The sequence below is a fragment of the Meles meles genome, chromosome 17 (genome assembly GCF_922984935.1).
Source record: "Meles meles chromosome 17, mMelMel3.1 paternal haplotype, whole genome shotgun sequence".
Lineage (NCBI taxonomy): Eukaryota > Metazoa > Chordata > Mammalia > Carnivora > Mustelidae > Meles > Meles meles.
The window spans coordinates 39,323,573-39,348,029 of record NC_060082.1 but is presented as its reverse complement, the minus strand read 5'-3'; the positions used below and the strand labels follow the sequence as shown (position 1 = coordinate 39,348,029).

Below are 24,457 nucleotides of genomic sequence, written 5' to 3'. Positions count from 1 at the left end.
ACCAAAAAACCCCCAAGACATATGGGACAGAATCCCTGGAAAAGCTAGGCTTTTTTAGCCAGGGAAAGGGAGTGGGCCTGCTTGATCCAAAGAAACCTCTTGATTTGAGCCCTCGTGAACCCTTGCCTCACACCAGACTCGTTCTAGGCACCTGATGTGTTTTAGGCCATCCAGTCCTCTGATGACCTGTTATCCCTGCTGCATAAAAGGGAAGTGGAGGCACAGGGAGGCAATGGCAGGATCTCTGCCCAGGAAGCTTGGCGGCAGAGCCCGTGAGCTAGCGCAGGTCACACAGCACCCGCAGAAATTTGCGCTGGCCTCTCTCTGGGGAATGTCCGCCAGAGAAGAGCTGAGAGAACGGACCTTCTGGAACGAAGGCATGAGGCATGCTTGCTACTTTGCCCGCGGGGACTCAGGCTGCCCCCTCGCGCTCATGGGCCGAAGCACCTTCCTGCCTTCAGACTTGTGCTTTCTGTGTCTCCTGCTTACCACGCCCTTCCCTGAGACACCTTCCTGGTGTGCGTCAAAGTCTGTTCGGTTCTCTGCTCCCAGGCCACCCAGCAACCAGGAACCCTGTCGCTTCCACAACCAGCCTGGGGCCTCTCTGCTGCATGAACACGCGAGAAGGCATTCCAGTAAATGAGGTCAAACAGGAGAAAGAGGTTGAGCACCTGCTCTGTTCCTCTTGCTTGTCTCTCCCCCCATGTCCGACCTACAGGGAGCGGCTTCGGCTGTGGCATTCTCCCCGGAGGGCCCCACTGATTAAAAACAGCTTGTCCGTCCTCTTCTCTTCTTGTCCCTAGAATCAAGCATGCGTGACAAATATCGCGGCAGACCAGCCTACTTCTGCATCTGTAACGGAAATACTACTGCTGGTAAATAATGGACAACTCAGCACATCTGAGGGGTGACAGCAAACTCCAGTTGGGAGCATCTCTCCAAGATTCCAGCTAGAAACCTTGGGATCGTCCCATTTCTTCCCATGCGGCCTGCAGCCTGGCTGGCGGGAGCCTTCCTTTCTAGAGGTGACATAAGATGCTGACACGCCCCGTGGCCGATGGCGCCACAAGGCGATGACACTCAGTATATGACATGCATGATGGCAAATTTCAAGTCACCAAGATGGCGAAGAATGACTCCGTCTAACAACACAGGAATAGAGGCCTAGTCCCTCTTCCTGCGTGTCTGTTTTATTCTGAGCATTCGCAGCTCTGACAAACGCAAGTGACCCACCTCAGCTCGGCCACGTCGGCTTTGTCCAGGGCGCCCAGAGCCACCACCGCCTTTTCCAGAGCCGGCAGCACGCTTTTTACTTCATGGGCAGTTTCCTGTAACAAAGTCAGAGGCCCCTAAATGTGTCCGAAGGTACAAGGCTGTCCATCATACAGTCTTCTATTTTGAACTTGGAAAGCAGATCGGACTTTTTTACGATATGCGCTACTTACACTGCTGGGAGCGCATGCGTTATTCCATCCCTGATGAGACGCTGGGTGTGGTTCCGGCCTTCTCCATCCGACTCAGTGGGCGGTAGCAATGCCCTTTCAAGGGGTGGTCCCGGGACAGGGGTCACTGCCCAGCTAATGAAGCTTAAGCTTCAGAGTCCTTCAATGGGCCCAGGCCCAGCTTCTCCCCACCCCCCAGGGCCCTGGAAGGAGCTCCACCAATGTCGGCAGTGTTTTCTCTAGACTTGCACAAGTTAGACATTATAACTGCAATCAGGTTTCCTTTCAGGCCAGATGTCATAGGAATGCCCTGGGACAGATTTGGGGCCTGCAGGTTGGGGTCACCTGTCTGTATAATTAAGTTACTGAAAGCTGTCTCAATTAGGAATGCCTTCCAGAAATGCTTTTGCTGTTCCCTGTTCCAGCTTTCCTGGGCAGCTGACACTAAGTGCTCAGCCAACGGACATATTGTAACAATTTATGCCACGAGCCCTAAGAGCTACGTGGGAGGAGAAACAAGATGCAATACACCGATCTGGAATCCTGTCTGTGGGAAGTCCTTGCACGCACCTTGCACGTGATCGCGACACCAGATGGAGCAGCAAACACCGTAATGCATGTCCCAGACGTCCTTCCTCTTTTTTTGGGTGGGAGTTAGGCAAAGCAAGCCATCGTTTTTTGCAAATGTCCCAATAACTGTGATGCGTTATACGCTGGTGCTTACCTGAGCATACTCTTCCACAATTCTTTCTTCTTCGGCCATAATTTCTTCGTCCTGTTTAACAAGCGTCTGGACCTTCTCCACGACTTGTGAATCTTTCTGCAGTTTTTCCACTAGGGCTTCCATTTCCTAATGAGACATGCAGGTCTTTTGAGAATGCATTTTAAGAGACGTGGTATTTCTTCTTTAAAGACAAATTCATTTCAAGACAAATTCATAAAACTCATTTCATCGCTATAAAATTTACCAAAATCAGCCTGAAATATATTTGCTGAATAGAAGAAAGTGCAAAGGATGACCAGAGCCAGTAAACATCATGTCATGCGACACAGGCCAAGTTTTAGAACACGCTGCAGACTGCGAGTTGCCACAGCACGGTTCCGGGTGGTGCGACGGACGACAGCAGAATTATGCTGCGTGAGGTTTTACAACTAGCTGGGGGCCTTTGCTATCATTGTTGTCCTTGTCTTGCTCATTTTGCAGACAAGAAAGGTGAGGCCCACAGAGCTACCCAGTGGCCTGCTAACAAAACTGGGATCTGAAGCCACGTTCACCAAGTAGCAGAGCCTCTGCTTCCCAATGCTGCTCTATATTAAACCATAAAATCTTTAAAAGCAATTTCAAACCAGATCTACCTTTGTTTTTTGTTCTATCTGTGGGCCAAGGATCAAGAGCTCCTCCTGCATCTCTGTAACAAGTACAGTTGCTTCCAGGATCTTGGAGAGACCCATACAAAGATGATTCCTGAGGAGGCGAGAAGAATTAAGAAGGAATAAGATGTAAGGAAATGTGCAAAGCAAGCTATACTACCATCTTGTATTAGAAGACAACACGGTAAAATGTCAATTCTCTGCCAAATGGATATACAGTTTAATGTGATGTCCCCAAACTGCAGTATGATTTTTTTTTTTTGTAGATAAAGACAAGCTTCTTCTAAGGCAAATGAACCAGGACGTTTAAAAACAATTTTGCAGCAGAACAGGGAGGGTGGTACTTCTCTGCCTGATTGTGAGACTGGTGAGGTCATGACTGGGTCAGGACCGGGGTCCTGGCAGAGGGTCAGGTTCGTTGATCAACAGAAGCGGACAAAGAAGCCAGAAGCAAACCCACAAAAGCACAACTAGCTTTTCACGAAGGTGCAAAAGTGGCAGCGGAAGGAAACGTCTTCGAAAGAGGATGCAGAGCGACGGGTCATAGGGCACAAACCTCTACGTAAGCCTCGGGCCTGCACAACACTAAGTCAAAGTGGACCTTGGAGTGAAGGGTAAGTGGTGGGGCTAAGATAGATATATATATATATAGTTTGTAAGGAATAAAGTAAAGTAAATATAAATATTTATAAAAATAAAATGTACTTTATTCCTTACAAACGATATAAAATCCGCAGACTACAAATCTGTTAAGTCAACAAAATTTTAGTTCTGACTCTAGCAAGATGAGGAAAAAGCCTGTGGAAAGTACCGTTTCTACTTCTTGGCTTTCCTAACCTAAAAGGATGTCGTCAGCCATGCCCTGCACACAGTCAATGATGCGGATGCTATCGGGCCTAACCTCGGGACAGGTCTTCAGAATGTCTCATCTGGATTCGTACAATAGCTTTCAAATCTTTGCTGTGAGTTTTCTTTCTCCAGTTTATCTCAGAGTGATCCTCCTAACATACATATAATACAATATTATATGTTATACATATTATATTATACATATAATACAATAATATAATACAATAACGTCTGTATTACTCAGCTACGTAAATAGGGTTGTTACTTGTCGTGAGCTGCATGTGTCCGCCAGTGCTCAGCAGTTAGTTAGCTCACCTCCAAGAGCAGGTGCTACTAAAAATAAAATGAGACACGCTGAAAAGACAGAGAGGCCACTAAAGCTCAGCTCCCGGGGGAGCACACACGTGGGGTGGGGGGTTTGGGACTTAGCTCCCCGAATGTTTCACTATGAGTTCTGGGATGGGGGAGAGATGTGGATTGGCTGTAAGGGACCCAAACCACACGATGAACTCTCCCTGATTTTTCTTCTCTCAGGTCAATCCCTGGGATATGGGGCTGCTGGAATTTGTGAGTATTGAGGAGGAGCTGGGGAAAGGGACCCCTCACCTGGTGCTTTGTTTACCACTTGATGGATGTGAGCAGTTATGGGTAGTGATGAGAACGACCATGTGTATAAGGTGACAGTCTGAAGGTGGTCCTGGTCTGACCCACACATTGGGGGCTGGAAGGTGTCCTAGGCTAGTGCAAGGAGTACAAGGGAGAAACCACCGAGCCACCTAGAGATGTGGCTGGGATACTGGCATGAGTGAGGCACAGGAAAGACAGGGAAGGGAGGAAACAACTGGGACAGGGACCTGTTGCACCCATTGCCATCTCATGGCTGCGGATGGAAGGCAGCAGCCCCTGTGGTGGAAACTTGGATGTCAGAGGTGGAAGGAGGAGTGATGGGAGGCACAGAGGGAAGGGGGAGAGAGGGAATCCCAAGCAGATGCCACGCCCATGGTGGAACCCAGCAGGAGGCTCCATCTCACGACGTGGAGATCATGTCCTGAACCAAAATCAAGAGTCGGAGGTTCAACCCACTGAGCCACCCAGGCACACCCAGTGGTTGAAAATTACACTTAGAACTTGGTTTTCCTTTCCAAATTCCTCGGTTTTGTTCCTATTATCAAACTAAATACCAGTGATGCAGGAAGGCAACTACTTTTCCATTCTGAAGCTCAAAGAGGGTTTGAAAAAAAAAGGGGGGGGGCGCCTGGGTGGCTCAGTGGGTTAAATCCTCTGCCTTCAGCTCAGATCATGATCCCAGGGTCCTGGGATCGAGTCCCGCATCGGACTTTCTGCTTGACAGGGAGCCTGCTTCCCCCCCGACCCCCGCCTGCCTCTCTGCCTACTTGTGATCTCTTTGTGTCAAATAAATAGTCAATACAGATAAGATATACCAGAGTCACAGAGCAATATGCATTAACAGGATACAACAGTTCATAAAAACTGAGTAACTATGCACACAAATTTCTTAACCATTCAGTCACCTAAAGAGAAAATGCACAGATGTTGTGGTGGAAAAACTGTATCTAACACTGAAACTACTATAGGACTCCATCAGCAAGTCCAACTTTTAGTGATAAAACTACTGTACTGGGCAAACTTGGCAGTCATAAACCCACATCTACTCTAACAAGTCTGAATGGTGCATAAGTATAATAACAGCATGAGTAAGAATGCCCGTACACAGCACAGGTTCTAGGAGAGACACAGATTCATACAGACATCATTGCGTTATACTTTAAGGAAAGAGTTCCATTTACAACTTCACATTAACTCATATAAAAATAACTTGACCCTACACAAAACGTCCTTTTAGCAACATTCAAGGTAATTAACTATTACAATTTCCAAAGTGGCAGAGGTATTGAAGCAAAGAAGGGGAAGGGAAAAAAAGGGGGGCGGGGGAAAAACCACACCCACAAAAAAAGGCAAATTGTGACCAAAAGTATGCGTTAATTTTCTGGACAGCATCCTCTCCCAAATTAAATGACACTGTATAAAAATTTGCTGGAAAAAATATTACAAAACTGAACCCTGTACATTTACACTGAGTCCAAGCCATTCTGAATGTGGCGGGAACCCGCAGTTCAGTTACCTTTCCCACTCACTGTTTTCTCCTCTTGAGGGTCATGATTGGAGTCTGTGTTCTCTCAGTGAAACTGAGAGAGTTTTCACTGCCCGCGGGAGAGTCTACACTTTCATACCCCGCACTGAGTTGATTTACGTAACTACTACCTCCTCGGCCAGTTCTCTCCTCTGAGCTGCTGGAGGCCTTATTACCATTCCCTGGAGAAGAAGGAAAGTCATCTTCAGCTGTGTCCCCCTCCCTGTGAAATCCAGACCCAGACATCCTCTGCCGGGAGGAACTGCCATTACTTGGTCCGTTGGCCAGCCGACTGCAGTCTTTACCTGTGGCCTCTGCCTGTCCTACAGGCTCGGAAGATGTAGTCCTGCTGGTACCTGGGGCTGGAGCTTGAGACTGCTGCTGTTGGTACTGAGCCAACTGTTGGCGAGTCTCTTTCAGTTGTTGCTGAAGAACTAGAATGGTGCTCTGCAAACCCTCTACTTCTTCGTCAAGTTGAATGATGAAGTCATTCAGTTCATCCTGACTGCTTTCAAGCTCCTCACCCTATTTCTTCTGTAAAGCCATCTCTGCTCCAGGTTGTGCAATACGTCCCTGGGACAGCTGCCTTCCAAGCTCTTGATTCTTCTGGATAAGCATGTGACACTTCGCCAGTAACTTTTTGCCTGTTTGGCTATCAGGCGTAAACTTCCAGGCACTCAGTTCATTTGGGGCTTGTTCCAGTTGGTCTTTAGTCTGTTCCAGTTCACCTTTCATTTTTAGGAAAAACAAGTTGATCGCTGGGTCTGCCCAGTCTCCTGACTCCTGGGGGGGTGGGGGGCATCCAGCCGATTTCCCAGACTGCTGTTGTCACCCTCAGTTTAACCACCGGCCAATAAAAAGCTCAATCCAAGGACTCGGAGAAACCAAGAGCCCCAGCCTCCAGGCCTGATGAGACTTTACTGAAAACAACAAGACAAGGTTCACCTTCTAAACTAACAGGATTCCTGGTCACCTCGCTACACGCTTGGACCCCAGCAACGGCTCCAGACAGAGCTGACCCCGGATCCCCATGCCCCACCTGGCCTTGTCAACAGCAGCTTCAGAAGATGAGCCCTGACCCTACATTCACATCAGGCCGCTGCTGAGGCCGTGGCACCCCTGGCCCCCATTGGTCTGCCAGAGGCAAGCTAACACTCCAACATGAGAGGTGAAGAGAAACTTCCATGGTCCTAGGTGTCCCGTGGCACACCCCTGGATGCACCCGGGGAAACGGCACTCCTAACTGGCCCGGCTCCACAGTGGGAGACTGGCTGCAGTCTGTCTTCCCGGTGCTGCAGCCGAAGGACAGAATGAACTTGCATCAATCACTGTCAGGACAGGGAGGCCCCAGTGCCCGGAGTGGGACCCAGGTCAGGCGGCTGGTTGGGGGGGGTGGGCATTGCTGTAGGGCAGCTGCTCTGTCTGGGGTCCCGGTAGCCTTCACGCCCCCCCCACCCCGCCGCAACAGGTCACGCAGACCTGGACACAACCGCTGGAGGGGTCTTCAGGACAGCCTGTGGCCTCCTGGAACAGAGACAGCCGGATGCTCCTGGGCCGGGTTGCACGGCCCGTTCCACTCATGTCCCTGTCCTCCGGGAGGACATGTCACTGGGGCTCTGATAAGGTACAAGACCTGCTGTGTCGTGCTTCCTCACCCACCTTCTCTGGGGACCGCTGGACACAGGCTCTGCAGCCCCAGCGCGTCCCGATGTCACAGACAGCTCCCCATATGTCGGTGTTGTCCCTGGGATAGAGGCACTGGCCGGTGGCTCCCGCGGCTGCTCGCGCTTTCGCGATGCAATTGAACAATGGCCTCTTCCCTGGCTGCGTGTGTGCACCTTGTCTCCACTGACGGGCAGCCCTCAATGCCGGACCTCTCTGAAGGGCTTGTGCAGCTGCTGCCTATCCTCCCCCCGCCCCGGGAAAAGCAGATTCGGGCTCCTTTTGTATTTGTGTTTCTTTCTAAAATTAAAAAAGCGCCAATTATATGTATGTGTGTGTGTGTGTGTGTATTTTTTTTTAATTTGGTCTCAAAGTCTTACCTCTTTGCTTGCATGTCCTCCTCTCGTGACTTCAAAATGTGAGCAAATGTATCCATGAACCGCAAGTAGCTACTGGGAGTGACATAGTAATGCCTTTTGGTTTTCTCGAAGTATTTTGCATTCAAGGCTTCTGTACTTCTGTGGATTTGGACACATGTTGGGGCAAGTTTTTCTTTTAAGTTCTGCAAGATATTAAGAATCAAGAGAAAACAACCCAATACACATAAAGAAAGAGAAAATAAATAACTTGCAATACTTTCTCGTTCTGAGGTGTGGGAAGGAAGAAAAACGCCCTGGGTGAGTGGGACGGAGAATAGAGATGCTTCGGTGGGTTGGATGGTGGTGGGGGGATGAAGCAATGATAGGGCCCGTGGTTAAGGACATGCCAGACTCACCCTCTTGGGGCTTACACTCATTTCTTCTATAGCCATCCGAGAATTTAGGGGGCCACCACCAATGGCCTGGGTTCATGGTTTGTTTTTTTTAAATCTCCCATCTTTCTTTCCTAAAGCAGGTTATCAATTACAAGAGACTCTACTTGTCTTCCTTGAGTAAAGTAAAGCTGTGAAAATGTCAGGGCTCAAAGGATATACTGATATGTGGGTGGGAAAACTAGAGGAGAAAGTGTCCCTCGCTGAGTTTTGGAGAAAATTCGGAGACACAACCTAGCCCTGGTGCCCATCTCTTGCCAACCAGGGCTGGCCAGTCACCCAGTCCCCTTGAGCCCAGCTGCACTTTCTTCCTGACTCTGCCCTTGGCCTTCGCTTTCCTTGGATATTTGTCAAGTAGGGTCATGAGCCCTTTTCCAGGTGCCGCGCTGCATTTCAGGCAGCACCAGGAAAGGTTCGTACTTAGTGTGACTCATGAATTTTCAGCTCCTCTCGTGGGTGGTTGGTTATAGGCCAGTCAGAGACCTTGACAGGGAGTACCCCGAAGGCTGTAGTGTCTCCGCTGTTTCCCTTCGGGGAAACCCGCTGCTCACCATGGAGCAGGGGAGTGCAGAGACCTGGGCAGTGAGGAATCTGGGCATCTCTGACACAGGGCGGGTCAGGGGGCAAAAGGGATCAGGAACTGATCAAGAGTCAAGGCCAACACTTGACCTATTTCAGAGTTTTGCCCAGAGCTGCCTATTTTTGCCTCCCCAGGATTCACTGCTCTTCAGAGACATAATTCTGCCAGATGCGTTAACAACCTGAAACCTTCCCTTGGATCTGATTTTTAAGAGGTTGCATTTACCTGTCTGTTCTTTAAATACACCTTTTCTCTTAAGAAAGAATTGGCTACGACGAGGAGAGCCTCTTTTGGCCACTTCTCATACCAATCGATAGTGCAAGTAGTGATCATAGAGGGGTAGGCTCTACAATGCTGGCGGAAGGTCGGTCCTGCCGGACTCATGGTCATAAAAATATGAAGGTTTTTATGGATCCTCTGAAAATTAATAGAGATGCAAGCTGTTGAAATGGAATCCCCTGCTTTGTAACAAATAGTACACTAAAAATTGCATTTGGAATTTGTTTCCATTCTTCAGTAGAGGCCACTCAGGTGCCCAATGAGCGCCTTCCACAGGGACACGCCAGCCCCGTGGAGCTCTCACGAGGAAAGTGGCCAGGTGGTGCTCCACATAACTGGGAACATTCCCTCTATGGCCCAGGTCACACAAGAGAGTGTGGTGCTTGGCCCTGCTCAGTAGGGAACCTTCTGCCAGAGGGGAGCAGGTCTATTTCAGCCTTTGCTCTGGGTTGGTGTGCCACTAAGATGCCCAGAAACTGAACGTGGGAAGTGGTTGGAGTGAAAGTTGAAGGCCAAGAGAGAGAAGGACAGACAGTGGGCGAGCGCTACACGGTATTGGAGCCGCTACAGTTTTGCAGGTCTTCTGCAAAGTGCTGGTCTCCATGAAATCTCCCTGCATCCTTCCCCTCGTGAGGCTGGGCTGTGCGGCTGCTGTTCCTGGCTCCTTGGAAGGACCGGCATGGGCGCAGGGTCTGTCCTTATGTCCGTATGTCACTCTCAATGAAACCACATTACTGAAAGCAGCTTCAGGGAATCAATGTTCCTTTCTACTCAAACAGTTCAATTTGTAAAAAGTGAAAGATGTCTGAGTATCCAACCTATTTTGCCAAAGAAGTGTGGTAAAGCTGAAAGCAGAGGAAAGTGTAAGATTCTTTTTCCTCCTTTTTGTCTTTAAAAAATGTATGAAAGCAAATCAAACTGTTCAATGCAGAATTCATACAACAGAGAAATGTTTAAATTAAAAATGAAGTTACCTCTCTTTGCTCTACCCATCCCCAAACTCCTCCTCGAAGATATTCAATGCTAATGGCTTCAAGTACGCCCGCACTATGATTACTGTAAGAGACATCAAATCATTTTTGGAAATTTCTAACTGGGATTCTTGGTTTATTTTTTATTTCTGGAGTGCACTGTTCTCCGATGAGAACTTCTTTGTTCTTCCTTGCCAATCGCAATCTATTAGTAACAAGGCACCAGAGGGCCACAAGTTATCAGGATGATTGCATTTAAAAGTAGAACCCGATCTACGCATCCATTCATGTAACATCATTGTTCTCCCTCAACTCTGGACCCCATTTGTGGGATGTTTTACATCTTCTAGTGCCAGATCACTAAGCGTCCACTGAGGACGGAGGGTGGGTCGGGTCAATCTTCAGGTGACTCCATTAGCAACAGGAACTGGCCTGAGAAGTCAGTTGGCCTGTGGTGCTTCCCCTTTGGACACAATCTTATCTCCTACCTCTCTCCCCACCGAGTGGCTGGCCGGTCATGAGGCCTTAAAGACAAAGAAAGCTTAGCTCAATGGTCTGGCCTCGTCTCCAGACGGACCCACTGCTGAGGTTCTTGTGAATACCATCTGCTCGGTCGGCACCCCCCGGGCAACTCCAGGGCTATTTAAAGGGATGCAAGAATTCTTGTCTCTGGCCTTTCCAGACTTGTTACCAACTACGGTCAGGGAGGGAAGTCAGTGTCTTATTTCTCTTGTCATTGTCTCTCGCTGTTGTCATGCTCTTCAGCCACTGATAGCCAGGCACGCCCAGGTCCTCGCTGACCTTGGAGTGCCCTAAGGGAGTCGGGTATCTGCGCGTGGGGATCCAGTCACCAGTTTTAACTTTAAAAACTCATTTAAAGAACTAGGGGTGCCTGGATGGCTCAGTGGGTTAAAGCCTCTGCCTTCGGCTCAGGTCATGATCTCAGGGTCCTGGGATCCAGCCCCACATCAGGCTCTTTGCTCAGCGGGGAGCCTGCTTCCTCCTCTCTCTCTGCCTGCCTCTCTGCCTACTTGTGGTCTCTTGTCTGTCAAATAAATAAATAAAATCTTTAAAAAAAAACTCATTTAAAGAACTAAAAAAAAAAAAAAAAAAACCAAACCAACTATCCAGCTTTAAATTCAGGTAGAGAATTATAAACATAGCCTATTCATAATTTAACATGGTAACCTGATAACGCCAACCCACAGAAGAGTACCTTCTGGAAGAACGCAAGGAGAGACTGCCTGTTATCCATGTAACCGGACTGTTCAGCAGAAGATCTCATCTTCAGCACGATGGAGTCCAGCTCCTCGTTTTCAAACAGGTAAAGTATTTTCCTCAGATTGAGAATGCTGTTCAAGTCTTCCAAAAACGACTCCTTAGATGAAACAGATATCCAATCAGGAGTGAGTCAATTATTTACATTTTCCACCCTAAATACACTGGAGACCCAGGACAAAGAAAAGGAGTTTTTATTAAAACATATAAGCATTTTGATTCTGAGAGTAAATCCATGATTTAAAAAAAAACCTTTGTCTGATCCCCTCTTCAGGATGCTCTTGAGACCCTCACGGGTTTCTGGTGTCTCGGGCAGGGAAGGAAAGGGAGCGGTTTGTCAACCTCCAGGAGGGGCCGACAGAGCTGCTGCGGGGCAGCTGGTCTCCTGGCTCGCCCACGACTGATGGACAACGGATGGGGCTTCTCAAACACCCTGGTCATTCCCTCCTGGTCATGGGGTCTTCTTACCTACCCTGGGTGCTACCGCCTCGGCATCTGTTTCATTCTCTCAGGCAGCCTGCGGGAGCCCTACCCTGACACCAGCCCCCTGTGCAAGCCGCCCGCAGAGTGACGAGCAGGTGCCAGCTGCTGGGAGGACTTCCCCGACAGCCTGTGCTCAGCAGCCATCCCCGCCTCCCAGGGCCTGCAGGCCCTATGTGCCCCTTAGAGAACCCCCGTGGGCCAAACCAAACCCCACTCTCAGGTGTGAGTGGGCCCAACTGGCCCTCACTGGGAGCCCAAGTCATGCCACCCGCAGGTCCTGGATCCTGGTCTCCCTGCCTGACCCCAGCCTGACCACCCCGTGCGGCCCCTCAAGGTATGCTATGTCCTTCTCCCAGGACCTGTTAGAAACTTCTCCATTTCCATCTTGCTCTTGGTCCTCTATTGAACTATGGATCACTACCCAGTACGCTGTGTCCCACTTAACAAATGCTAATCTAACTAGTCCTAACACCATTTTTTTGGATTCATGTGGAAAGCAGCAATGTGGCCAGGAGGAAGCTGGAAAGTATGGAGAAGGGATCCAGTGATCTTGAAGTCCTGAATGGCACAGGAGTTGATAAGCTTGTCCAGCCCAGCTCCAGCTGATAGCACGTCTCTGAAAAATGATTTCTTAAATTAGAACAGCAGGCCTCCAGCATGGGAGAAGTGACATCTTCCGAAATCCAGAAAAGCAGCTGGGGGTGGGGGACACTACTTACATGGCAAACACTAGCAAATGCTGAAGACAAAAAGTACTGACCTGTTTTGGGTCTAAACTAGTAACTATCAAAGCAGTGGGGTTCCCTTCCAGTCCTGCTTGAATGAAGCCCCTTTTAAAGTCTTCTTTGAATTCGATGTAGGCATAATTGCGGGATGTGGGCACTCGGTAGAGTTTGCATTCTGTCAAGTAACAGGCCAGGGTGGCGCAGGTCTCCTTCCCACAGCCATCTATTCCGATCTGTGCGAGAAGAACAACCTAACACACGATTCCTATGTATGTCCTAGACACCTTACAATGGATAGTTTCCAATCAGCAAAAATAGCGAGAACCTCTCTGGGAAATACGTGAAATATAACGTAAGTATTTATCAAAGTTCTATAGGGCTTGCAGATACATTTCTCTGTGTAGTCTCTTGAAATACATGAGACAACCTGACTGGAACAAGAGCACAATCTGAAAAAATAGCATTGACAGGTTTATGAATCGTTACATTACTGCCAATATTTGACTTTCCATTTAGAAGAATTTAGATTGTTCTTTTCTCCTTTATTCTGAGCAACTAACCCTCTAACTGCTCTCTGGTAATAATGAAAAAGTACTGCCTTTTTTTAGCAGCTATGCTGAGGTGTAACTTACAGACTACACCTCTTTTTATGTGTATAATTCAATAATTTTTAGTAAATCTACAGGTTTTCAACCAGTAAATCCATCTTAGAATAGTTGGACCCCCCAGGCCTATTAGTAGTCATTCCTCGACCCCAGGCCCAGGCAACCATTAGCACACCTTCCGTCTCTGTAGCTTTCCTAGCCACTGAATTGTACGCACAAAGTCTCAGCATCTGCCTCCTCACTTAGCATGACGGCTTTGTGGTCCTTGCATGTGGGAGCACCTATTGCCGTCTGTCCCTTTTTATGGCTCACTAGTGTCCTCCTGGATGGGACCTACTGATGGATGCTTGGGAGCACATCCACCTCATGGCTATTCCGACAATGCTCACGGGAACACGCATGTGCACGTTGTCCAGCGAACGTTTGCTTTCTCTTGTACAGATACAGAGAAACGGAACTGCTCCGTTAAAGGGTAAATCGGGGTCAACGTCATGAGAAATGGTCAAACTGTTACTCAAAGCAGGTGTACTATTTTACATCCGTGCTGGCCATGTTCGAGGGTTGGCTTATCCACAGCCCTGCCAGCACCTGTGAGTGCTGCTCTCTCCATGGCGTTCCCAGCGCCTTTCCCTAACGGTTCTGGATGGCAGGTAGTCTTCTCATAGACTTGCTTGCATTTGTGCCTCTTTTGTTAAATCTTTTGTCCCCTTAAAAAAATAAACTTTTTGATTTTAGGAGAGTTTCTGATTCACAGTAAAATTGCCAAGATAGAAAAGAGAATTTTCATACACCACACATTCCATTTCCCCTACGGACATCAAACTAGTAGGATATACTTGTTTTCATTAAATGAAACAGTATCGATACGTTATTATTAACTGGAATCCATACTTTATTCAGAATTCCTTAGTTTTTACCTAACACTCTCTTTCTCTCCCAGGATCCCATCAAGGACATATTATTTTTACTAGTTTTATCTCCTGAGGCTCCTCTTGACTGTGACAGTTTCAGACTCTCTTTTTTTGTTTTCTTTTGATGACACCTATGGGTTTGAAGCATGCTGGTCAGGCAATTTGTAGAATGGCTCTTGGTTGAGATTTTCTTGATGTTTTCCTTCTGACTAGACTGGGCTTATGTGTTTCTGGGAGGGAAGACCACGGAGATAAAGTGCCATTTATCAACGTGATTTATCATCGTTGATTGTGGACCTTGGTCACCTAGATAAAGTAGTGAATGTCAAGCTTCTCCATTGTGAAGTTCCTGTTTTTCCCCCTTTCACACTGCATCCTTTGGGAGAAAATCACAAAAGCTCACAGAGAAGGAGTGAGGAGTTATGCTCCAGTTTCGTATGCTAACCTTCGCATACACACATTCCTATAAATACGTCTGTTATAACCATATACATGAAACCAATCACGAGTTCAACTACTGTCTTCAACTCTCATGCATCACCACAAGGATCACTCTAGCCTCTTCCCCTTGCTTCTGTAAGCTCCCACTGCAACCGTGAGAACACTGGCTCCCACCACCTGCCATCCTCTACTTAGTTACTCGGTTGGGATATATACGCACAGTGCTATCGGAAGGTGACCTCACTCCCACAGGAAACTACTTGATTAGCTACAGTACAGAGCTGACTTACAGCCTCTCTTGACATTAGTCTTAGAGTCCGCTCATTTCCACACTTTCTTGGGTCAGTTCCTTTCCCTCCCACCCTCCTCAGGGAGATTCCTGAACGCCCTGTAACATAGTTTGCTTGTTTCGTCACTTTCTGCATTCCATCCTGGGATTCCCCAGAGCTCTTAGATGGTTTTTGAAACTTCCACAGACTAAGGTTTGCTCTTTGTGCTGTGAAGTTCATGGGCTTTGACAAATGTGTGGTGTCATGTACTCATCATTACAGCATTGCACAGAATAGTGTCACCACTTGAATATCTTGTGTTTCACTTTCCTTCCTCTCTCCAAACCCTTGGCAACCACCAATCTTTTTACCACCACCATAGTTTTGTCTTTCCCAGAAAGTCATATAATTGGAATCATATGGTGTGCAGTATTTCCAGACTGACTTCTTTCAGTTAGCAATATGCCTTTAAGATTTGTCCTTGTCTTTTTGTGGCTTGATATCTCATTTCTTTTTATCTTTGAAAAATATTCCATTGTACCCTAGTTTATCACTTACTGAAGGACATATTGGTTGTGGTCAGTTTTTGAATAAAGTCACTATAATTATGCATGGGAAGGTTTTTTTTGAGGATCTAAGTTTTCATATATGTTAGGTAGATACATAGGAGCATATTGCTAGACTATATGGTAAGGCTATCTTTAGCTTTCTAAAAAACCACCAAGCTATCTTTCTAAGTGACTGTGTCATTCTGCATTCCCATCAGCAATAAATGAAGAGTTCCTATTATTATCTCTGCTAGCAATTCCTACTATCCCCCCCCTTAAAAAAATTGGTCATTTTAATAGGTGCGAAGTGGTATCAGATTGTTTTCCCCAACAACAAATGATACTGAGAATCTTTTTATATGCTTTTGTGAGGTGTCTATTTTTAATTGGGTAGTTTGTCCATAGGATTTTCTATAAACAGGATTATGTGGAATATGAATAAAGACAGTTTTACTTCTTGTAAGGTAAGTATCTGGATTCCTTTTTTCTTCTTTTTCTTATCTACTTGCACTGGCTACAAACTCCAGTGTAGGGTTGAACAGAAATTGAGAGAGAAAAATATCTTTGTTTTGTTCCCAGTCTTAGGGGAAAAACATTTAGTTTTTCATCTTTAAGCATGCAAGTTTTCCACAGATGCTTTTTATTAGGCTGGTGAAGTGCCCTTTTATTCGTTTTTGCTGAAGAGTTTTTAAAAAAATTATTAATGGTATTAGATTTTATCAAACACATTTTCTGCACAAATGATCATGTGGTTTTGCCTTGTATTCTATTAATATGGTGCTTTATATTACTGTGCTTTGAATGTTTAGTCAAACATGCATTCCCAAGATAAATCTCACTTGGTCATGGCACCTGATGCTTATATGTTATTGCATTCAGTTCATTAATATTTTGTGCAGGAATTTTACAACTATATCCATAAGAGATATTGGTCTGTAGTTTTCTCTTGCCAAGATGTGTCTTATCTGGTTTCAGTATCAGGTGATACTGTCCTTATGGGTGAGTTGGGAGCTGTTCCCTCCTCTATTTTCTGGAAAAGTCTGTGAAGAATTGATTTCATTCTTCCTTAAATGTTTGGTAGAATTCTCCAGGGAAGCGTTTAGCCCTGGGCTTTTCTTCAGGGTAAGTTTTCAAATTCCCAATTCAATCTCTTTGTTTAGGTCCTTTAAGATTTCCTCTTTCTTTGGCTCAGTCATCTGTGTCTTCCAAGCAAGTGTCCATTTCATTGAGGCTATCCAATGTGCCAGCATACAGTTGTTCATACTCTTCTCTTACAATCCTTTGTTTCTGTAATGTTGGTAGTTATGTCCTTTCTCTAATTCTTGGTTTTAATAATTTTAATAATGGACTCTTTTTCCTCTTTTTTTTCTTGGCTTGTTGATTTTGCTCATCTTTTCAGAGAACAAACCTTTGGTTTCATTGATATTCTCTATTCTTTTTCTGTTCTCTACTTCTCTCATCTTTATCAATTCCTTCTTTCTGCTGGCTTTGGGGTTTAGTATTCTTTCCTTCTTTAGTTTCCTAATGTGGGAGGTAAGGTTATCTGAGGTTTTTCTTTTTTTTTTAATTTAGGCCTTTATATCTTATATACATTTTCCTCTAAGTATTGCTTTGGGTATACTGTGTTTTAATTTATCAAAATATTTCCCAATAGGTTTTGAGATTCCTTCTTTCATTCACTGGTTGTTTAACAGTATATTGTAAAAATTCCACATATTTGGGAATATTTCAGATTTCTTTCTGTTATAGATTTCTACTTTAATTCTGTTGTGTTCTGAGGATGTACTCTGAATGACTTCAATCCTTTTAAATGTATTGAGTCTTGTTCTACAGCCTGGCACGTGGTCTATGCTGGAGAATGTTCCATGTGTGCTTGAAAAGAATGTGTATTTTTTAGTTGGAGGGAAGGAGTTTGTTATCTATGCCAATGAGGTCAAATTGTTTTACAGTATTGTTGACATATTTATATCCCTGTTGGTTTTTTATCTAGTTACTCTAGCAAAGGTTGAGAGTGGGAATATCGAAGATTCCAGTCATTACTGTTGAACTTCTTATTTTTTTCTCTTCAATTCTGCCTGTTTGGCTTCACATATTTTGGGGCTTAGCTGTTAGGTGTGTGTGTTTATAATTGTTATATCTTTCTGATGATTGATACTTTTATCATTATAAGATCTTTCTTTTTTCTCCACTTTTTTCAGCACTTATTTTTTTCCCCTGAAAAGTCTATTATGTTTGTTATTAGTATAACAAACTCCAACTCTCTTATGGGGTTTATTGGCATGAATTATCTTTTGCCATTTTTTTTTCTTCTTTAAAGATTTTATTTATTTATTTGTCAGAGAGAGAAAGAGAGAACAAAAGTAGGGGGAGCAGCAGAGGGAGAGGGAGTAAGAGACTCCCACTAAGTAGAGGACCTAGTGCAGGACTCCATCCTAGAACCCTGGTATCATGACCTGAGCTGAAGGCAGATGCTTAACAGACTGAGCCACCCAGGCACCCCAAACATCTTTCCATTTTTAACTACTTTGTGTTTTTGAATCTAAAATGCAATTCCTGTTGACAGCATATGATTAGATTAAAAAAATCCTGCCCTACAATCTCTGCTTTTTTATTGCAACATTTAGTACATATATATTTAATGTTATGAATGATATGATTTGATTTACATCCACCATATTGCTGCTTTTTAATGTCTTGTGTCTTTTCCCCCTTTATTTCTCCTCTAACCTTCTCATGGTGTTAACTCAGTATTTTTTCTAGAGTTCTATTTTAACTCTTTTGTTATTCATGTTATGTATTTTTTTAGGGTTTTTTTTTTTGATGGTTTCTCTAGGAATTACACTGTATATTTTAATTTTTTGATCTACTCCAGATTAATACTAACTTAATTCCGGTAAAATAGAGAAAGTTTGCTCCAGAATAGCTCCCTTTGCTCCTTCCTCTTTTGTGTTATTATTATATATACTAAATCCTTATGTTATTAGCCCAAAAATAGTTTTGTAATTAGTTTTATGCCTATTTTGGAAAGTAGTTAAAAGAAAAATATATTTATACTGTCTGTGGTAGATACTATAATATCTTTGCCACATTCACCCCCAAATGTGTCACCTCCGGATCCCTAGAGCCTGTGCTCTTGTATGGCAAAAGAGACTTTGCCAATGTGATGACATTAAGGACCTTGAAATGGGGAGACGATGTTGGATAACCTGGTTAAGCTCATTCTAAACACATGAGTCCTAAACAGCAGGGAATCTTTCCTGGCTGTGGTCAGAGAGACAAAGGGAGATGTGTGGCAGCTGATAAAGGGTTAGAAAGTTGGCACGTTGCTGGCTTTGGAAGTGGAAAAGGCGGGTCATGAGTCAAGGCAGGAGGGCAGCCTCTAGAAGCTTGTTTTCTTGTTCTGGTAGTTCAGTTATACAATCCAGCTGAACTAAGTAATGTTTACTTTTAAAAAGTCATGTATGATTTGCTTTTTACTTCTTTACCTATTCAACTAATTGAATCGACCAATCTAGATGATGATTATTTTTTAAAATCTGTTTTAAACGTTCTTCATCAAGTCATTATGTTCCCTCTAGATGCTAATCTCTGCTGAAGCCTTGCAGGCTAAGTCAGCTTCCGGTTATCTTACCATTTTACACAAGTGAATCCCAGGGCAAAGATCTGTTGATCCGCTGATGATGTTTAATTGGGCAAAAATCCCAGGATCAGGGAGGAAACAGGGACTTGCCATGCTTTACCTTGTATTTTTAACAGGGGCTCGATAGGACGAAAGGGTCATGAGAAAGCATTGTTAAAGAGGTAAATATCTAATTGAGCATTAGGTCTTTTAAAATTGCTCTGAATGCATTCTCAGGATTTCAGAATTGAGAACTCTTTGTAAACTCACTTGTTATTAGAAAAGAACGTCACTTTGTGGTAAAATAAGCAAACTGAGAGTATGTGGCATTTGGGAGTTAAAAGTAATCCATTAACTGAAATAGAGAAAACCATAGATTTTATGGAGCTTATGTTCTAAATGTGGAGACAGATAATAAATAAATGAAAAGTTAAATACATAAGATCAGATAATGCTAAGGTCTAGGGAGAAAAAGCAGAAAAAAGGGACAGAGTGACAGGGGCCGAGGGGAGGGTAGAAGATATATTTTAGATAGGGGGAGCAGGAGTCCTGGGGGCGGTGGGAGTGGTTTGGGCAGGGTGGTGGCAATCAAGGTACAAATGAGCGCAGACTTGAAATATATTTTGGAAACTGTATTGCGGGATGTAGTGTGGGGTGCGACAGAAAAGCGTCCAGAACAAGGGGTTCCTGGGTTTCCGGCTAGTGTGGTAGATCTATGTTGGTGGCATCTGTGAGGTGGGCAAGGTTAGTAAAGAAATAGTTTTGGTGGAGGAAATATTTGCTTTTGTATTTTTGCCTTAATTCTATTTTTTAGTTTTTAATTCCTTTTAATCAGTCTCAATACATGTCTGTTTAAATAAAGTTCTAGTAGTTCTGAATGCAAAACAAGTCATTTTGGGAAAAAATGATGTGAATTAAGTAACTAGTTATTAATAACAGAGGTATAAAATACATAAATAATAGGCATAAGGAACAGCTTCAATGTTCATAAATACTGTGATTCCTATAATTGGCTGCATGTGTTGGATTTTATTTAGCCTTCTGAAAGCTTTTCTCTGTTCAAGTTATTTGGGGATCTTCCAAAAGTTTAACACCCACTTGTTTTCATGAGCAGTAGAACTTTGTGCAAAGACTCAAGTTTCTAAATCAATATTCCAGGAAATGCACTATCTTCAAAGTCAAGATTTGCCGGCACAGAGACTACATTGGTGTGAGGATATGCCAGAGATGCTGCCTGCTAATCACTTCTGTTCACAAGCATTTTTATGTGCTGAAACCTTTCTTATGCAAACTCCAGAGAGGAAGGTCACCCTGTGTGGACTCAGGGGGTGCAAGCTTTCACAAAAAGAAAGTCTGCATAAATCAAACTTCTGTAGGCAAGGTAGATTTAGTCAGATTCCCTCAGTTGTTATTTTGAAACTACGGAGTAATTTAAACTCCTACCAGTAGCATGTGACTCCCCGGCTGCCGAAGGACCCTCGCGGCTCTGGCGATGTGCTCTATGGCTTCCTTGAAGAACACCATGGAATGAAAAATCTAGCAGAGGAAATGAGACAGATCAACTGCTGACAGGCACAGAAACAGTGGAGGTTCACTGCAGTTTTAGGTACAAGGATCCAGAAGTGGGAGGGACAATTTTGGTAATCCAGCAACGTAGACTCAGTAAGCCGGTTTATATCCATGAGAAATCAAGGTGCATCACGAGGACTGTCCCTATGCCAGTGTTGCCGGGAGCAGGACCAGGGGAGTCACAGGCTCGAGGGAAGAGAAGGAGGAGAACAACAGGATCGGTGCGGTTCTGCTGCGGCTCTGTGTTGGGGGGGCCTTGTGCTGAGGGAAGAGTCCCAGGAGATGGGACTCTGGTGTCTACAGTTTTGTCGGGGCCTCTCGTCCGGCACCTGTCTGCCCCGGGCAGTGGTGCCAGAGGGGCTGCTCCCTGCTGCTCCTTTGCACATGCACAGAGAGAGAGAGAATCCCAAGTAGACGCCCAGCTGAGCACGGAGCCCAATGTGGGGGTCGATCCCAGGACCCTGACACCACGACCTGAGCCCAAATCAAGAGTCGGATGCTTAACCGACTGAGCCACCCGGGTGCCCCCCTTTCTCTCATATGCACACACATGCCTTGGAAATATCTGCTGTGAAATAAATATAGCCATCTGTGTGCGTGTATGTAAACGACCAGTGTCCACACACATACACACACACACACACACACACACACGTACTCCTCAGAGTCTACACAAAGCATGTCTGTCTGTACCTCCAAAGATGCGGAGCTCAACTTCATTTGGAATTCATTCAGTACGTTGGCGAGTTTATGGTAGTCATTGGTGTTCCGGTAGATCTTTTTCCTGTGGGCCTTGTTTATATCCAAGAAATCCACAAATACAGTTGAGTCATTCATCAGTTTCTCTTTGGTCCACTGAACCTATTGTAAGATGATCATTTAGGAGTACGTGTTAATAGCCAAATTCTACTTGTTACCAAAACTAACGTAACAGATCTGCATCAGAGAAGCTCTTGGCACAGCAGATCGAGGTAGGCTTTAGGAGCTCTTCACCTTTTGTGTGCTGTGAACCAGTGTTGGCAGTGAAACCAATGGACCCTTTCTCACAACGGTGTTTTGAAATGCATACAGTACAATACAAGGGTTGCAAAGGAGACCAAACGGTGTTCTATCAGAGACGTGCTGCACCCGCACTGCACCCATGTGGGTCTTCCACGTGGGTCTCAGCAACTTCCCCCCCAATCTGTGTCTAGCACTGGAAATTCCTAGCAGGCACCCAGGAGACACAGCTGGGTGGCAGGACAACATGATGGGTAAAAGGGTATCTGGAGTCCGCTGTCCTGGGTTGGTTGGACTCCACCACTTAACTAGCTATGTAACCTGGGGCAAGTTCTTCACCCTACTCTGCCTTAGTTTCTTCATCTGTAAAGTGAAGATAGCAAGAGGACCTCCATCATGGAGGCATTATATAGATTGAGATGAGTAATGATATAGAAAGCTCTGGAAACAGTGTCTGCCACATTGCAAGTGAAAAGACTGTTAGCATGATCACATTTGGTTTTTTTTTTAATGAAAATAAGCCAGCCAACCAACAGATTAAATGATACCATATAACCCAAATTCTCAGAGCACTAATTTATATCTTTCTCTCTTTAAGGAAGAGGTCAGTATGTCTTCGATCTGGGGTCTTGTAGCTGTTCCTGCTATAAGGGCAAGCCGTGTGTCCCTGACCAGCCACCTCTACATCTGTTGCTTGATTGGTCTGGCAAAGCCTGAAACCTGGACTGTAGGGGTTATTTACAGGAGGAATTTTGTGAACTTCACCCGGGGCAGGAATGAGCTTTCTTCCATTATTTTAGCAAAGTTTCTCCGTCCCTCCTGCCTCCATTCTTCCTTCCTCCTAGTTATCTTTATTGAGCACCAGTGGAGAGGAAGGAAGGATGCTGGATTCTGGCAATTTAGGAAGAGACAGGAATCAGTAAGTTTGTTCTCACAGAATCCATAAGGTTAGAGAGAGAGATAAGTAACTACATTATAATGAGTTCTAGGATAGGAAAGTCCACAGTCCTGCGAGAACACAAAGAAGGGACCCTCAAGTTCCTCAAAATGTTGAAAATAGAACTACCCTATGACCCAGCAATTGCACTACTGGGTATTTACCCTAAAGATACAAACATAGTGATCCGAAGGGGCACGTGTACCCGAATGTTTATAGCAGCAATGTCTACAATAGCCAAACTATGGAAAGAACCTAGATGTCCATCAACAGATGAATGGATAAAGAAGATGTGGTATATATACACAATGGAATACTATGCAGCCATCAAAAGAAATGAAATCATGCCATTTGCGACGACGTGGATGGAACTAGAGCGTATCATGCTTAGTGAAATAAGTCAATCGGAGAAAGACAACTATCATATGATCTCCCTGATATGAGGACATGGAGAAGCAACATGGGGGGGTAGGGGGATAGGAGAAGAATAAATGAAACAAGATGGGATTGGGAGGGAGACAAACCATAAATGACTCTTAATCTCACAAAACAAACTGGGGGTTGCTGGGGGGAGGTGGGATTGGGAGAGGGGGAGGGGGCTATGGACATTGGGGAGGGTAAGTGCTATCGTGAGTGCTGTGAAGTGTGTAAACCTGGCGATTCACAGACCTGTACCCCTGGGGATAAAAATACATTATATGTTTATTAAAAAAAAAAATTGGAAGGGGAGGCGAACCATAAGAGACTATGGACTCTGAAAAACAACCTGAGGGTTTTGAAGGGTCAGGGGTGGGAGGTTGGGGGAACAGGTGGTGGGTAATGGGGAGGGCACGTTTTGCATGGAGCACTGGGTGTTGTGCAAAAAGAATGAATACTGTTACGCTGAAAAAATAAATAAAATGGAAAAAAAAAAAAAAGGGACGCTCAAGCTGGAAAGTGTGCAGTGTTGGCCAGCAACACCCACGAAGGAGGAAGGACGAGCTGAATCTGGAAGGATGTCCAGAGGGGTCCCAGAGGTGTGGAGCAGAGGCAGAGGAGATGCCCCGCACTCTGGCTAGGATGTGGGGTTGAGGTGCGTGGTTTCTGGTGCAGATGCAGGCTGGGAGAGTACCGCCGGTCACCAAGGTGGGCAACATCGGACCTGGGCACTGGGAGGTGCTAGGAGCACAGTGGGCAAAGCCTGGGAATGTTTTTATTTTTATTTTTATTTTTTTAAGATGTATTTATTTATTTATTTATTTGACAGACAGAGATCACAAGTAGGCAGAGAGGCAGGCAGGGAGAGAGAGAGGAGGAAGCAGGCTTCCCGCCAAGCAGAGAGCCAGATGCGGGGCTCGATCCCAGGACCCCGGGATCATGACCCAAGCTGAAAGCAGAGGCTTTAACCTACTGAGCACCCAGGCGCCCCCTGGGAACGGTTTTGCAAGTGGTTTTGCGTGTTGAGCCTGAAGCACCCCTAGCACCATGAGCTGGACTTTAGAAGACAAACCCAGTTCTGACTCTAGAGTTCAGGTTCTTTCTGGCAATCCACCTGTCTGTATCTGAAATGTAGACACAAGGTCAAGTTCTTCCCCCCAGCTTACATTTATTGAGTGCTTACTGTATATCACTAACTGCTCTAACCTCAAATGAGCACTGCTGATTCTCAGCACAGCCTCCCAGGTGGGTACAGCTGCTACCCCAACTTCAGAGACAAGGGTGTGGAGACACGGGGATCCCCTGCCACAGTTCCACACCTGCTCAGGGGAGGGGCTGGGCTTTGAAGATGGGCAGGGTCCATGTAGGGAGCCTCTATATTCAAGTGCTTTTCAGGCTGCCGGGGGAAGGAGAGCGGGAAGAGTACACGAGTGGGCTGGGGTGTCTCGTCTCTGAGCAGGGCGAACGGGAAAAGTAGGGGTGAAAGGAGTCTGCCGTGTCATGGAAGAGCAGCCCCAGGGACACTGGGCCACGTCTGCG

At 45.5% G+C, this 24,457-nt stretch overlaps 1 protein-coding gene and 1 pseudogene across 1 annotated transcript in view; both read right to left on the bottom strand.

Annotated features, from left to right (window-relative positions):
* DNAH14 (dynein axonemal heavy chain 14) overlaps positions 1-24,457 on the bottom strand; it is a 332,088-nt gene that overhangs the window by 87,252 nt on the left and 220,379 nt on the right. The window contains exons 53-61 of the mRNA XM_045982293.1: positions 21,259-21,426; positions 20,440-20,532; positions 12,639-12,836; positions 11,334-11,495; positions 9,093-9,284; positions 7,857-8,038; positions 2,799-2,907; positions 2,167-2,292; positions 1,234-1,328 (exon numbers count right to left, since the gene is read on the bottom strand). Coding sequence (XP_045838249.1) covers positions 1,234-1,328; positions 2,167-2,292; positions 2,799-2,907; positions 7,857-8,038; positions 9,093-9,284; positions 11,334-11,495; positions 12,639-12,836; positions 20,440-20,532; positions 21,259-21,426 — 1,325 coding nt within the window. The remainder of the gene's footprint in view (positions 1-1,233; positions 1,329-2,166; positions 2,293-2,798; positions 2,908-7,856; positions 8,039-9,092; positions 9,285-11,333; positions 11,496-12,638; positions 12,837-20,439; positions 20,533-21,258; positions 21,427-24,457) is intronic.
* LOC123928183 lies at positions 5,456-7,395 on the bottom strand (annotated as a pseudogene).